We start from the raw sequence: 14897 nt of genomic DNA on the forward strand, positions 1-14897 counted from the left end.
CCGTGGTCACTAATGCCACCTGCCAATTCTCCAGCTGCCATTCACAGCGGATGACAGGAGGCACAACCGCTATTAACATGATCTCCATGGCCTCAGCGACCTTAAAGAAGGAGGGAAAACACCATGTCAAAGTGCTAGCTTGTCATCACTTCTTCCCACATCTGTCTGACCATCATCCTTCTAGTTCTAAACTCGCCCGTCCCCTCCCCCACGTAGGGAGGACCTATTAGGTACCCATTCAGCACTGCTAGTTGGATAAAGAAGTACAGAAGAACTTTGGCTTTCATGGATGTAATATTTATGGTTTGAACAATCTGAGAGTATCCCTCAAGATTTATGACACGTATTCCCTTGTGATGTAGCTGATCCGTGTTTTTGCGTTTAACACTATGAAGGTGTTGTGTGGGAGCCACTTAGCTGGCAGGTGGCCCCAGCTAGCCACCAGCATCCACGTCAACCCAGCATTGCTGTTTTATACTCATCATCGTCAAGATCTCAGGGCATATCCCTTGCAAATGGATCTTTGAAATAGTCCCTGATTTCAAGAAGCTGGGATGGAGAGGCAAGATTCATGAAAGCTAGAAAAAAAGCAACGAGTACAAAACAATATGAGTTCATCATCAGGAAAGAATGAGAGCAAAATTTGCTGTAGAGCAAAATTAGTGCTACAATTAGTGCTACCCTGGGTAGGAGTGTGGAGGGATAAATTAGGAGTTCGGGATTAACAGATACACAATACTATATATAAAATAGATAAACAACAAGGACCCACTGTTAGCACAGGGAACTATATTCAATATCTTGTTAATAACCTATAATGGAAAAGAATCTGAAAAAGAATATATATGTTCATATATATATACACACACCTATATGTATACATAATATATATAAAACTGAATCACTTTGTTGTATACCTGAAACTTACACAACATTGTAAATCAACTATACTTCCATTAAAAAAAAAAAAAATTAAATGTCAGACCCAACAGAGACTACAGGAGAAATAAAAGTTCTATAGATAGCAAAAAAAAAAAAGGGTATTGAATTCCCAGAAGATAGAACACATATTCATTTGCTCATAACCAAACAACTGCCAAAGGTGGAAGAAAAGTACTTGGGGATTATCTACCCCACAGGGTTCCTGCTCCCTCTCACATCCCTCCCTGAGCGGACAACCCCGAGCTGGAGGCAAGTGGAAGACTCATGTCCAACGATGAATCAGCTTCGGAGACTCAGAGGATCTCCAAGCACTCACCCCCGTGCTGCCCACGATCAGAAAGAGGGCAACGTGGAAACATCCGGATCCAATGGTCTCCACGGCATCTTCCACGGTGAATGTCTTTGACTCTAACAAGGAAAGGCAAAGTGAAAGCAGCAGCCTCTGTGGGAAGGGAATGTCTGCAGATTATCACTCACCCCAGAGGATGTTGCAAAACCAATTTGTTATTGTAAGAATAGTAAATACAGGGAAGAGGGGGAATTAAATGGTAACTTGAGGACCAGAGATTTCTATGATCCCCTTACCTTTTGGCTGTGGCTCTGGGGTCCCCAGGTTCAACTCCCGAAGGCTAATGATGGTGACAGGCTCTGTCCGCTTGGCTGCCATCTTCTAAATGGTTCAAATTCCCCACACGGCTTCCCTGCAGGAAACAGGGGAGGGAAAATGCCGGAAACAGGGGAAGGAAGAAGGAAATAAAATCTAGTGTATATTCTCCTTTAATCTTCACAGAAAATCAGTGAAGTAGGTATTATAATTTATCACTATTTTACAAGGAAAAACCTGAAACATGGACAAGTTAAATCATGGAGAGACTGAATGGCCAAATGAGAGAATTGGGCCCTGGTGGCTAGTAGAGGGGGGCCAGGTGAGCTCTTGACAGTTTAACCAATAGTGTCCTCTGACTGGGAATGAAGGTAGGCTTTGCTACAGAAAAATAATCACAATAGCCAATGCTTTACATCTTCATAGATCCTATGGTTTACAGTGTAATCATATGTTATAGCGTGCTTTCTCACCTTATTTTCATTTAATTCTGACAGAAACCCACGGAGCACTTCTTTTTATCTCCCCCCCCCACCCCTTTTTGGGTATTTAATCCTAAAAAAAATCTTAACCCTAAAAATCGAGAGAAAAATAAAACAAGGAAAGCTGAAATTAGTGAAAAATTTTTTTCAAATGGCTTTAACATAGTAATTTAACTCTACATCCCTAGTGGGATAAACAGATATCCTAGTCTGTTCTCAGTAATTATACTGTTAGTAATAATGTTGATATCATTATTTTGATACTAGTACATATTGTAGGATAAAGCAATTATGTTACTATTATTAGGAACCAAGATTTTCAGTGTAAGAGAAAGAAGATACAAAAATCAAAGAAGTTATATAAAGACTTTATATCCTAATTTAGAATTGCAAATAGCAATATGAGTTCATTATGTATCATACACACACACACACACACACACACACACACACAAAGAAGAATGGTTGCAAAGAACTGAAGCCCATCAAAGACATCAAAATTTTAGGATTACTAAAATGATAATCTCACTGATCACCTTTGGAGAATACTAAGAAACCAACTCATTATTCTGAAAACTAGTAAATATCTTGCCTTTCTTGTACAGATTGTCTGTATTTCAGGGTAAACAAACAGTTGGTGAAAGAAAAGTATTTTTTAATTTCAGCTAAAACATCCTAAAGAAGGATAGAATTAAATTATGATTTTACAACTCCTAAAGAAATAATGGACCCAGGGAATGACCCTCAATGGCTGATAAACTACTAGGTGAAAGGCTGAGGGAGAACTTTACTCAGATGGATAAGACTTATAACACCTGAACCCAACAATGGCTCCTCATGCCACGGAAAGAGATGATCAGATGTGATGTTGTTCCTGATGAGATGCAGGAGGAAGGAAATACACAACATCACCAGTGAGGTACTCTCATCAAGAGAAATTGAACTTGAATCTGAACAAGCCCCTAGCTCTAACTACCAGTTTACACAGGGGATGAAGAAACATGTTAAACTATACCATGTGGATGCAATAAGAAAAATCCAGAATGCCAGAAGTTCTACAGGTTAATGACCCAACTTCTTCAATAAATAAATGGCAAGAAAAAAAGAGGAAAGGAGAACCTATAGACTAACAGAAAGGAGACAAACCAACCAAATAAACGAGTTAATTTGTTTGGATCCTCATTCAAACAAACCAATTGTAAAACAACAACAAGAAGGCAAATGAGATGAAAAAGAGATGATAGAAAATCAGGGAAATGCAAGCAAGTTTGAAAGTTTGATGATATTAGGGAATTACTGATGACATCATTAGGTGTGACAATGATATTATGGCCACAGTAGAAAAAAATCCTTATATTTTAGAGATACATGCTGAAATATTTACAGATGAAATTTGATGTCTGGGATTTGTTTTAAAATAATTCAGTGGTGGGTTGGGAATAGAGTGCAAAAGAAGGAGATGGGTGTATAGATGAAAAAAGAATGGCCATATGGTGAAAATTATTGAAGGGGATAGTGGGTATGAAACCATGCACCTCAGATTGGGACTTGAACCCATGTGGCCGGGACTCGAACCCAGCCAAAACCCAGTCTTCCAACTGAGATCACACACCTGGTCTCAGGACTTAATGAAGCTCAGGTTCTTGATGTCTCAGCACAGAAAGAATTCACGGAGAGACGAAGCGATAGGTAAGAAGTGGATTTATTTAGAGAGAAACACACTCCATAGACTGTGGGCCATCTCAGAAGGTGAGAAAGGCACCAGGGTATGGGGTTGTCAGTTTTTATAGGAGTGGGTAATTTCATAGGCTAATGAGTGGGAGGAGTATTCCAGCTATTTTGGGAAGGGGCGGGGATTTCCAGGAACTGGGCCACCGCCCACTTTTTGACCGTTATGGTCGGTCTTGGAACTGTCATGGCGCCTTTGGGTGTGTCATTTAGCTTGCTGATGTGAGTGTGTACTGAGGCTCAAGGTCTAGTGCAGTCAACTTGTCTGCCATCTTGGACCCATTTGGTTCTAATCAGTTTATGTCATGTCCTCGGGCTATGTCATTCTTTCAAAGATTGTGCCCTGCCTCCTTCCCTCCTGTTTCAGATACATGGGGGTTTATTTGACTATCCTCTGCTTTTGAAGATGTGTAATATTTTTCAAAATAAATAGTTCAAAAAATGAGGTTCTGAGATTCTTAAGTAACTTTTCCAATGTCAGACCACTAGGAAGCAGCAGAATCAGAACTCAAAGATCCCCTTTCCCCAGAACATAGAAATAGCTGCAGAGCGGTTGTAGAGAAGCACGTCAAGGTCATCAATGTTTGCCAAGTGCCAGCTCTGTATCTTGTTGTGTGGGCTCCTGTGAAGACTTTGTAGGAGGGTCTGACAGTGTTCCCTTCCCTAAGAAGTTTTTAATCTAGCTGAGGACACAAAAGATACACATAAAAACAACTATACTGTAAAGTAGATATTATTTGTTTTCTTAAAACACTGTCACAGAGACACAAATATTCCCAGATGGGAGAGAAATCAATAATGCTCAGAAATGAGTTCATGAAATCCCCTCTCCCAAGGGAGACCATGAAAAGTACAAAAAGCTGTTATTTTCACAGAGTGGAAAAAGTAAAAATGATTGGTCTCTCAGCCCATCTGAGAGGCTGAAATTCACAAAGATACACTGTTCTAGAAAATCCTATTGCTCCCTTTCCAGAAGTCCAAATACCCTTTGGAGGGGTGTTCTTTATCTGGTAACTTTTAAAATAAAGTAGTTACGAGAAAAATCAGCTTAATTTGATTATAAAAAGGACTTCAGTACACATTAAAAATTGGCTCTATCATGTTTCGAGATGATAAACCACTAACTTAATCAAAATATGAAAATGAGGTCATTCAGTAAGAATTAGATGGTGGTGATGATTGCACAACCTTGTGACTATACTAAAAATCACTGGATTATACACTCTAAAATGGTGAATCTTATCGTATATAAATTACATCCATTTTTTTTCTGAAGAATAGTCATGCCAATCGCAGTAGCCGACGTAAAAACCAAAAGTGATTCTGGCCATTTTTAGTGTTAAAGAATAAAAGAATTTAGTTTGGTGGGAAAATAATTTTTTAAAATCCCAATAAGTTCATCTTAAGTTCAGTTACAACTAAAATGCTTAACAGTAAATTCAATATTCAATCAACACAATCTCTTCTACCAGTCAAGTTTTATGACTTCTCATAGCAGTCTAAACATGTTTTACAATTTTGACAATCATAAAGGCTTACGTTTTAGAGAGTAATAAAACAATCTCCAGCAAGTCTGCTTGCTAAAGTATTGAGTGTCAAGAAAAGAAACCCAGGAAATCTGCCACTTACTATTAAGTTTTAACTTGATGTGTGTGTTTTAACTGATTAGGTAGCTCCAGGGGTCATAAATACCCTACATACTTTCCTTCTCTTATCAGCAAAGAGAAGTGATTCATCACAGAGCGCCTGGAGAGAAAGGTGTTAGGTCCAAGATAATTGCTTCAGTTTCTCTTCAATTAAAGCTGAGGGAATTCCCTGGCGGTCCAATGGTTGGGACTCCACGCTCTCACTGCCGAGGGCCAGGGTTCAATCCCTGGTTGGGGAAGTAAAGTCCCATGAGCCAAGTGGCACGGGCAAAAAAAAGGAAAAGAAACAAGCTGATCACAGGAAGGGAGGCTCACATTTGCGATTTCATGTTTCTTGATTGAAGAGACTCGTATTATTTGGTTTCCATAATATGAAGAGAACTATGCCTTCAAGTTAAAGTGGGTTATTTTCCTCTATTGGATTTGCAAAAACCTTAAAGATCAATTGTGCCCACTGTAAGGGAAAGAGGCACTGATATTGGTGGGAGGGTACATGGCTACAACTTTTCCAGAAGGCAGTTAGGCAAAGATGAAAGAATGTTGACTAAGCAATTTCACTCCTAGGAGTCATTCTAGTGAGGTAATCAAAAAGGTGAATGAAGATAAAGGTGTATGAAAGCTCAACACACTGTTGTTTTGACAACAGCAATGAAAGAATTGGGTACCACTTAAATGCCCACCAGTAGAGAAGTGACCAAACAAATTATAATACACTCCTGCAACAGAATGCCATTTAAAAGCTCTTAGGTGAAAGGCTATTTGGCGCTGAAAAGCATTTTCCAATATGTATGTACCTAATGTATGTATACAATGATCCCATTCATAAAATCTCATTTAAATACATACCTGCATAGAAATTTCAGGAGAGATGTCTGAAACTGTGTTTTGTCTTTCAACAAATATTTATGGAACACTACTATGTATCAGACAATAAAATATCATGAAAAGGGTTCCTGCCCCCAAAGCACTTACAGTCTAATGGGGGATAAAGGCAAGTATTCAGGTGGGAACCACATGGTCCCAAGGGTAGCAGAGGTTGCTTGGCAACGTAAGGGAGGCCCTGCTTTGCCGAGTCCTGGGACCCAGGGAGGCGACTCCTGAAAAACTGAGACCTGAAGGAAGAGGAAGATTTGACCAAGAGAAAAAGGTAAGGAAAGAATTACCTGGCAGATGGAATTTGGGGTGGCTTTTTCTTTCTTCTTTTATACTTTTCTGCATTGTTTGAATTTTTAGAAAGGCTATGTCTGTTACTATGAAAATTCTTTCTGGAAGAAAGGAACCAATGAAGATGCGCAGTTGATGTGTCACAATGCTCCATAAGCCACTGTCCCCTGTGCCATGAGCCCCGCCTGCCCTCTATCACTGGGCTGGACCTACTGGGTCAGGATGGGCACTTGATCCGGAAACAATCAAATCACTGACTGGCCACAAGTCCACAAGGTGCCTAGCCTTTGCTAGCGGTGGGTGGTTGCGCAACATTGTGCAACTAAATTGTAAAACTAAATGCCACTGAACTGTTCACTTTAAAATTGCCTCAATGGTAAATTTTACGTTAGGTGTATTTTACCACAATTTCGAAAATTAAAAGAACAAGAATAGCCATTATATATGCAGTAGGTGTCTGTAGTAGATATAAACCACAAATTACAAGAAAAAAAAATTAAGATCCTAATGGATTAATGGGAACCTTATATGAACAGGTTATTCACAAGAGGATATAGAAATTGCAAACAAAACTGGAAAACTGTTCATCTTCTGTAATAACTGACAAAGTTAGAGTAATAAAAATCCTTAGGTATCCTTTTATCCCTACTAAATTAATAAATGTAGGAAGGAAAGACGGAAGAAAGGAAGAAGAAAAGAAGGAAGAGGGAAAGAGGGAAGAAGGAGGGAAGGGGAGAGGAGAGAAGAAAAGGAGGGATGAAGGAGGGAAGGAATAGGGAAGGGAAGGGGACGGATGAAGAAAGGGAGAGAAGGAAGGAAAAGAGGAGAGAAGAGGAATTAGAGGTGACAAGGAGGGAAGAAGGAGGAAGGAAGGGAGAGAGGAAGGAGGGAGGAAGAGAGGGAGAAAAGGAAGGAAGTCAGTGGCCATGGTGAGACTGCAACTGAGACTCTTCTGTTCCCTCATCTGAAAATAAAAATAATACCAGCTACCTGTGGGAGAAATAGCTTGCTGCCTTCCCAGTAACAAGTCTTCCCTTGGACCTTGCTTATGGGGTGGCCACCAAGATACAGGTGGAAGTTGTTAGGGAGAGCTTCTAAGAAAGCCCTCTTTTGCCCCTTTGCCTCCTCCCCGGATCATGGAGACGTGATGGCTGGCGCTTCAGCAGCCATTTTCGGTGGTGATACAAATGTGAAGTTGGAAAGATGGAAACTCTCGGCTAAGACTGGCAGAGCGTAAGCTAGAAAGAGCCTGGGACCTGACGACAATGATGTGGAGCTCTCCTACAACCTTGAACGGTTCACTTCCAGACATGTTTTCCATGGGGAAAAAATAAAGCTCTCTCTCTTTGTGTGTGTGTGTGTGTTTTCTTTAGGCTACTCAAGTGAAGCAGTGGGAGTAGAGAAGGAACAAAGAAATCTGTAACTGTCTGTGATCAACTGTAAACACCACTACGCTCGGACTAGCCAGGTACGTGTGATTTTTAACTGATAAACTTCCTTCTTTTAAGTGTGTTCTGAGGATTAAATGAGATAATGCTTGTATAATATGGCACAGTGCTCACTGCAACATAAGCACTCATGGTAGTACTGTTTCTCATCTCTGAATAAAGGTATCAACTAAACTTCTAAAATTTCACCATAAGCACAAATCAAATACACTCAGGGTAAGTTTTTAAGGCATCTACAGAGTTATCAAATGTATATCTCTCCAAAGGCAATTATTGCTAATATTTGGCCAACATGAAAACACCTTGGACTCAAATAAAAAACCACCCAAATTGGGGGAAAAAAAAAAAGTTGCTTGTTTTCTAAAATAGATTGATTAAATTTCAAGGGTCAGCTTAAGTGGTGTTAGGAAGCCCTCACATGTGCCATATGCCTGTTGGAACATAAGACCGAAAATAACCTCTCTAATCAGATATGTAACAGTGATACCCACCCAACCCAGTCACCTTACACTTATGAAGAGCACAACAAAACGGGTACTTTTCACTAAAAACGCACTTGTTCTACATTGCTTTCAATTGTAAAACCAGCATATTTTACAGAAAGAAAAACCTTCTGAACGTGGAATGGCCTGGCTGGTGCAGGGGTGCGGTGCTGGTGGACAGAAAAGCTGGCAGTCACGTGTGACCCAGACTCCACTCAGAGGAGCAAACCCGTTCAGTTTCGCCAACTGTAACATCAATCTTTCTCATGCCCAGCCCTTGAAGATGGTCAAGGCTCAGGTGCATTCCCAATGTCAGGGGAGGTTGCCAAGGGATGGAAAAAACAAACATATAAACTACCCGCAACAGAGAAAGTTCTCATTCCTGCCCTAGTAGGTTATACGGGGCCTTAAACCACAGGATTCCTTGGTGGGGGCATGTTGGTTATAGGGGTGCAGGGTTGTTGATAGGATATTGTCAGGATTTTGTTATTCACATCTGTGAATTATAAAGGGGCTTACAGGGCTTCCCTGGTGGCGCAGAGGCTAAGAATCCGCCTGCCAGTGCAGGGGACACGGGTTCGAGCCCTGGTCCTGGAAGATCCCACATGCCGCAGAGCAAATAAGCCCATGTGCCACAACTACTGAGCCTGCATGCCACAACTACTGAGCCCGTGGGCCACAACTACTGAGCCCACGGGCCACAGCTACTGAGCCCACATGCCACAGCTACTGAGCCCACGTGCCACAGCTACTGAAGCCCGCACTCCTAGAGCCCGTGCTCCACAACAAGAGAAGCCACCGCAGTGAGAAGCCCACACACCACAATGAAGAGTAGCCCCCGCTCGCCGCAACTAGAGAGAGCCTGCGGGCAGCAACGAAGACCCAACGCAGCCAAAAATTAATTAATTAATTAATTAATTAAAAATAAATAAGTAAAAAAAATAAAGGGGCTTTCATTCCAAGTCATTAAGAGGATACTCGAATACTAACTCAAAGTTAACAGATATGAAAAGTATTCTCTTACTAAATTTTCTTGAGTTTCAGCCAAAAGTTTCATTAAAAAAGTTTTTATAAAGAGGACAAAATATTTTGGAGACGAACATGAGGAACGTTACTGAGAGACAGAGCTTGTAATCTCAACGCTGAAATAGAATGTTGGAAAAGCTGAGTTGGCATCTTCTGTTCTTTGGCTCCCTAAGTCATTCTAAATCCCTTCTAGCCTAGGAAGAGGATGGATGGATGGATAAATGCATGGAGGGATGGATAGATGGATAACCAGTCAGACCAATTCAAGAAAATAGGGACTAACATGGGGAAGAACACTCCACATCCCCCACTATCATTCCTGAAAAACTACGATCGGAAAGTAACCATTGCCTGCCTTCAAAGAACTGACATATTGGGGATTTACTGTGAAACTCAAGGGCTCATATGGAGTTCAGGCTTCATTCAAACAATTTCTAAGGAACTGATGGACATTTTATTCTACTGCATTTTGCTACACTTAATTTTTGAGCCAAAAATAATTGGGCCATGTAGAACTTTTTAAAACTGAACTTGTGTGTGTGTGTGATGTAATTTGTTTTGCAATATCATCAGTAAGAAGAGCGAAATTTTTATACTCCATCTGTATTCAGCCAAGTACTAATGGTCAAATCCCCTTGGCCCCCAGAGCAGAAAAAGTAAATCCAGATCTACGTTGCCTGTCGGAGTTTCTTACCTCCTATATTTCCTGGAAAGCTTTCCAGTTTCGGGCTCTTCCGCTCTTCCTTACTGCAGCTGAGTCTTACACAGAAGTTGGACCACTGATGGCCTCTTGGGGGCTTCTGGACTTCCCTTCCCAAGAAGCCTGGCTCGCAGGTCTTCTCCTCCCCTTTCAGCTTAGTTCTGTGAACAGGATTCTTTAAGAAACAACCCTGCATCCTGGGCGACTGAGTGACATGCCGGTCACACCCTCTTCTCAGCAGCCCTTCACCCAATCCCTTTGTAAAGGGGAAATTACATCTCTCATCGAGACAGAAAGAGGCTGCCAATCCTTGGAGGAAACTACTATGTCGTTCTCAAGAAGGCCGGGGATTTCTGAAAGAACAGGGGTCTTGGCAAGCAAGGGGCAGAGGGCAGCTTTGTTTTTTCATGCCTTTTCTCACAGCCATCACTGTTTAGAATTAAACGGCAAAAGGCTGTGACCCATCTAGGCATAGCGTAGTTTTAGATAGCCATTGAGAAGGGCAGTGATGAGCTGAGAGAACCCTGAAACTCTCTGGTGACCTTGGCAGCATGGGGATTTATGGACTTACAAGAACCATTTACATACTACTTTAGTCTGTCCTTTTCTTCGATCAATGCCATTGGCTGAGTACCTCATCCATGCTTGGTGCTCTTTGACCCCCAGCAATGTGTGGGACACTCCAGTTCCTGCCCAAGGGCACACGTGATAAAGTATCAGAGTTGGAACTCATAGATACGAAGTCTTCTGACTCCAACTATATCATTCTTGAGCTCAACCTGTTTTAATCATTAAAGGAATACTTGCTGAGCACCTGATTGTGCCTTAAATTGTGCTGCACAAGTCAGGACACCAACGTGGAAGGTGACATGGACGTTTCCTTGGGTTTGAACAACAACACTTGAACATGAACCCTGGTCAACCCCACTACACGGAGGGGCAGATGGGAGCTTAAAAAAAATAGAGATCTGTCCAAAAGGCGATTTTGCATTTGGTCAGATCTTCTGGAAACTTATTACAAGCTAGATACTATGTGAAACTGCTTTGTAAACTGTAAAGCACTACACCAATGTTAATGACACTTCATTCTACCAGTATAGTTACCATAAAGATGGTAATTAACCTGAATACAGGCTGTTCGGACTAGTCGATGGAACACATCTTCTTCTACATCTGGCTCTTGGAAGTTTGCCAGTGAAGATGCCTAAGAAGTGACTCCGGGGCCGACTGACCCAGAGTGCATCAGGGTAGATTGTCTGGCAGACTCCTTTCTGGCAAGCCATTTCCCAGAACTTGCTGAAGCCTACAGATGTCTTTCTCCAGTTAACTCCAGCACAATGTGCACTGAGAATAAACAAAATCACTGATGATATCATGTTGTCACACTTCATTCCACAGGCAGGATTTAACAATTCGAGCCACGCCAGGGCCAGCCCTCCATCTGAACAGAGAACATTATCTGTTTTTCCTCACCTGGAGTGAAAATTCTTGAGAAAGTCCCTAATCCTGTAAAACTTAGCCCCAGACAAGGAAAAAAAAAGGTATTTGAGGAAGGAGGAAATGAGGAATAAAAAAACCCTAACCTTTCTCTAGGGTTACTTTGTGTAACTCTATTGGTTAGCTTTGGCCTATAATTATCAAGGTTAAATTTTACAGACTAATGTTGAAAAAAGACACCTTAATAACAAAGTGAATGGCCCAGAAGTTTAATTACAAGAAAACCTCAGTTTGGCACTCCCCTCTCCCCATTTCTCAATCATTCTAGGATTTGACAATTAAGACCCCTCATGAGGTTGAAATGACTTGCCTATGTAGTCTCTCTACGACATGGTTAAGTCATATCAAATCCCAAGGCTTACAGATAACATTACATGGCTTCCTCCCTCCGGTTAGCGAGAACAATCATTCCATCGACTGCCTTATGCAGGCTGACGTTAAAGACAAGACGAAACTCCTTCCATTGGCACAGAGACTGGTGCAGGAGGTGACCGATGGAAGAGGTGACTGCGGCCACCAGACGTGCAGCTACTGCTCAGCTGTCCCATCCAGGATTTGTTTAAAGGAGAATGGGGAAAACTTGTAACCAGCCCCGACGTAGAACTTGTTCTGGAACTCCACCCTGTTGTTAGGGGCAAGGAGAAGGGGGATTGAACACATAAACGAGAGGCTGGCAGCTGGAGGGGAGAAGCTGAGCATGTGTAAAAATCAAGCACCAGGTGACGAAGGCGCCCCAGGCTGGCAGCCATCACGGGAATCAGCCACCACGGGAATTCTCTGAAGCTTTTTTTTTTAAATCCTTCTCTTGCCTCCCTCTTACACCTTCCCCTCCCCCGACCCCGCTTCTTCCAGGCCTTTGCTAGTGGCCTCAAGGACCAGAGCGTGACCTCCCCCAGCTCCCACCAGCCGGGAAGCCCCTGCTAGGCAGTACAGTCCGAGGAGCTGGTGATGAGACAGCGTGTCACCAGGTCGTACGAGGTTTTTCATTTCCATCCTGATCTTAAACTGTGGGGCTTACGTGATTGCAGAACCACCAGAGCCTTGACTTTTATATTTTTATAACTTACATAACAGATATCATGTATGATCATTTCTGCTTTATTATATTGCAGAGTTCATTTCTTTAATGACACGGGGAGAAATGATGTTATAGCCTGGGGCGGGGGACCCTGTGATTCTCTCAACTCAACAGGTGAAGTGTAAAACCTTTTCATTCTGAACAGTGGCCACAGAGGGAGGGAGGAAGCCCCAGGGTTGCTAAGGACAGCCTGGTTCAGGATGCACAGGGGCCCTGATGCTTCAGTGTGCACAGCACACTCAAAACTCTCGGCTGAAAAATCCCACAAGGACTCAGAGGCAAAGAATATACAAATCAATTTTCACTGCAAAGTAAAGGAGCTGTTACAGTGGAGGATTACTGGACTGAATGTCAATATTATGACATAGTATGAGTGTGTTTCGTGTTTGGTAATTGCAATCATTGTTGCTTTTGTTGTGGTCATCCATTTACAATGCTTGGTGTCAGTCTATTTATCTCTTGTAAAAATAAAATACAGCTTGTGTGTGTGTGGGAAAAAAAAAAAAAAAAAACACTCTCGGCTGAAATGTGACTTGGGAGAGAGAGAAGCCTAAACAAATGTTTTCATATTCGTCAGCCCAGTGATGGCCGACAGTCTCTGGACACATCTGTGAATGTCAAGGGCCTCCAGTGAGCGCCTTCCTCCTGCTGGGTACCCTCCTTCTGTTTCTACTTTCCAAGAGTTTAGTCGCGTGACTTCCCTGGTGGTCCAGTGGTTAAGAATCTGCCTTCCAATGCAGGGGACGCAGGTTCAATCCCAGGTCGGGCAACTAAGATCTCACATGCCGCAGGGCAACTAAGCCCGTGCGCTGCAACTACTGAGCCCACACCCCACAGCTAGAGAGCCCACGTGCTCTGGAGCCCACGCGCCATAACTAGAGAAGCCCGCATGCTGCAACGAAGATCCCGCAAGCTGCAACTAAGACCCGACGCAGCCAAATAAATAAATAATTAATTTTAAAAGGAAAAAAAAAAGAGTTTAGTTGTCTGTTCTGTTGGTATAACTCCAGCGCTCAGCAACAAAGGCCAGACATCCCAGATTTGCTCAGCATTGCCCTCTGTGAGCCTTTCAGATCCGTCATCTTACCAACAGTCAAAGCCAATTATAATAACAAACGAACATTTGTTATTTTGAAGCCAATTATAATAACAAATGAACATTTCTAACATGTCTTACAGAGCAGTCACTGTATATGTATATATGCTCCCAGGTATTACATCATTTAATATCATACCAACAAAGGGACTAAACTAAGGTTCCAAAAAGGTACGTGAATTGCTAATGTCACACAGCAGGTCAGGATTTGAACCCAGTTGGCTGGCCCTACAGCCCATCCTCTTTCCCTAGAGCACACTGAGAGCACCTACCCTACAACCAGTTCTTACCAGTGCAGCCGCAGGGCGTGCAGGAAAGCGGAGAGGCCCTCCATGATCAGAAGGATGGCTACCGTCAGAACAGCAAATATGGCAAAAATGATGAAGACCCCAATGAGTCCTCCCCAGCCTTGCACGCGAAGGCCAATGTTCATCACCATGGTCCAGAGCACTTCAGACAGTTCTGCAAGATGCAAGAGAAACATTCTCAACCACACGGTTTATCTGGCAAATGCAGATTATTCTTACACCATAATCCTGGACCTGCACACCCTACGACTCAGTAACTCCACTCCCAGGTGGAGAACACGGTCATGTCTGCCCTAGGGTACCTGCGTGAGACTGTCTACGCAGCTTTGGAGGAGCTTCCGTCAAGAGGACAAGTATATGATGGCATATTATTCACCAATGAAAGTGAGCAAACCATAGCTACTGGCAGCAACGTGAATAAATCCGAGTAACATCATCTTATGCCAAAGAAGCAAAACACAAAAGAATACATGTACTATGATTTGATATGCACTGAATGTTTGTTTCTCCCCCAGCCCCTCAAATTCATATATTAAAGCCCTAACCCCAAAGTGATGGTACTTCGGAGATGAGGGTGGGATCCTCATGATGGGATTAGTGCCCTTATAAGAAGAGATACCAGAGAACCTCCCACCCCTTCCAGGGAGATACTGTAACTACAGGAGTTTGTGCAAGGAAACAAACACAGCCAGAGCA

The 14897-nt window shown here is 42.4% G+C and overlaps 2 protein-coding genes and 1 long non-coding RNA gene across 11 annotated transcripts in view; 1 reads left to right on the forward strand and 2 right to left on the reverse strand.

The window, feature by feature from the left end:
• SVOPL (SVOP like) overlaps positions 1 to 7280 on the reverse strand; it is a 78848-nt gene extending 71568 nt beyond the window's left edge. The window contains 4 exon segments of the mRNA XM_082400343.1: positions 2 to 100; positions 1259 to 1350; positions 1528 to 1643; positions 6566 to 7280. Of these exon segments, the coding sequence (XP_082256469.1) occupies positions 2 to 100; positions 1259 to 1350; positions 1528 to 1609 (273 nt within the window). The 5' untranslated portion in view covers positions 1610 to 1643; positions 6566 to 7280.
• Positions 1 to 14897, forward strand: part of LOC309632627 — a 364034-nt gene that overhangs the window by 13660 nt on the left and 335477 nt on the right. The window lies entirely within an intron of this gene.
• ATP6V0A4 (ATPase H+ transporting V0 subunit a4) overlaps positions 11913 to 14897 on the reverse strand; it is a 72864-nt gene continuing 69879 nt past the window's right edge. For all 9 annotated transcript variants that reach the window (XM_082400284.1, XM_082400282.1, XM_082400281.1 and 6 more), the window contains 2 exons: positions 14184 to 14355; positions 11913 to 12341 (listed from right to left, as the gene is read on the reverse strand). In XM_082400284.1, the coding sequence (XP_082256410.1) occupies positions 12248 to 12341; positions 14184 to 14355 (266 nt within the window). In that variant the 3' untranslated portion in view covers positions 11913 to 12247. The remainder of the gene's footprint in view (positions 12342 to 14183; positions 14356 to 14897) is intronic.

The sequence above is a fragment of the Balaenoptera borealis genome, assembly GCF_965194805.1.
Source record: "Balaenoptera borealis genome assembly, chromosome: 7".
Taxonomy (NCBI): Eukaryota; Metazoa; Chordata; class Mammalia; order Artiodactyla; family Balaenopteridae; genus Balaenoptera; species Balaenoptera borealis.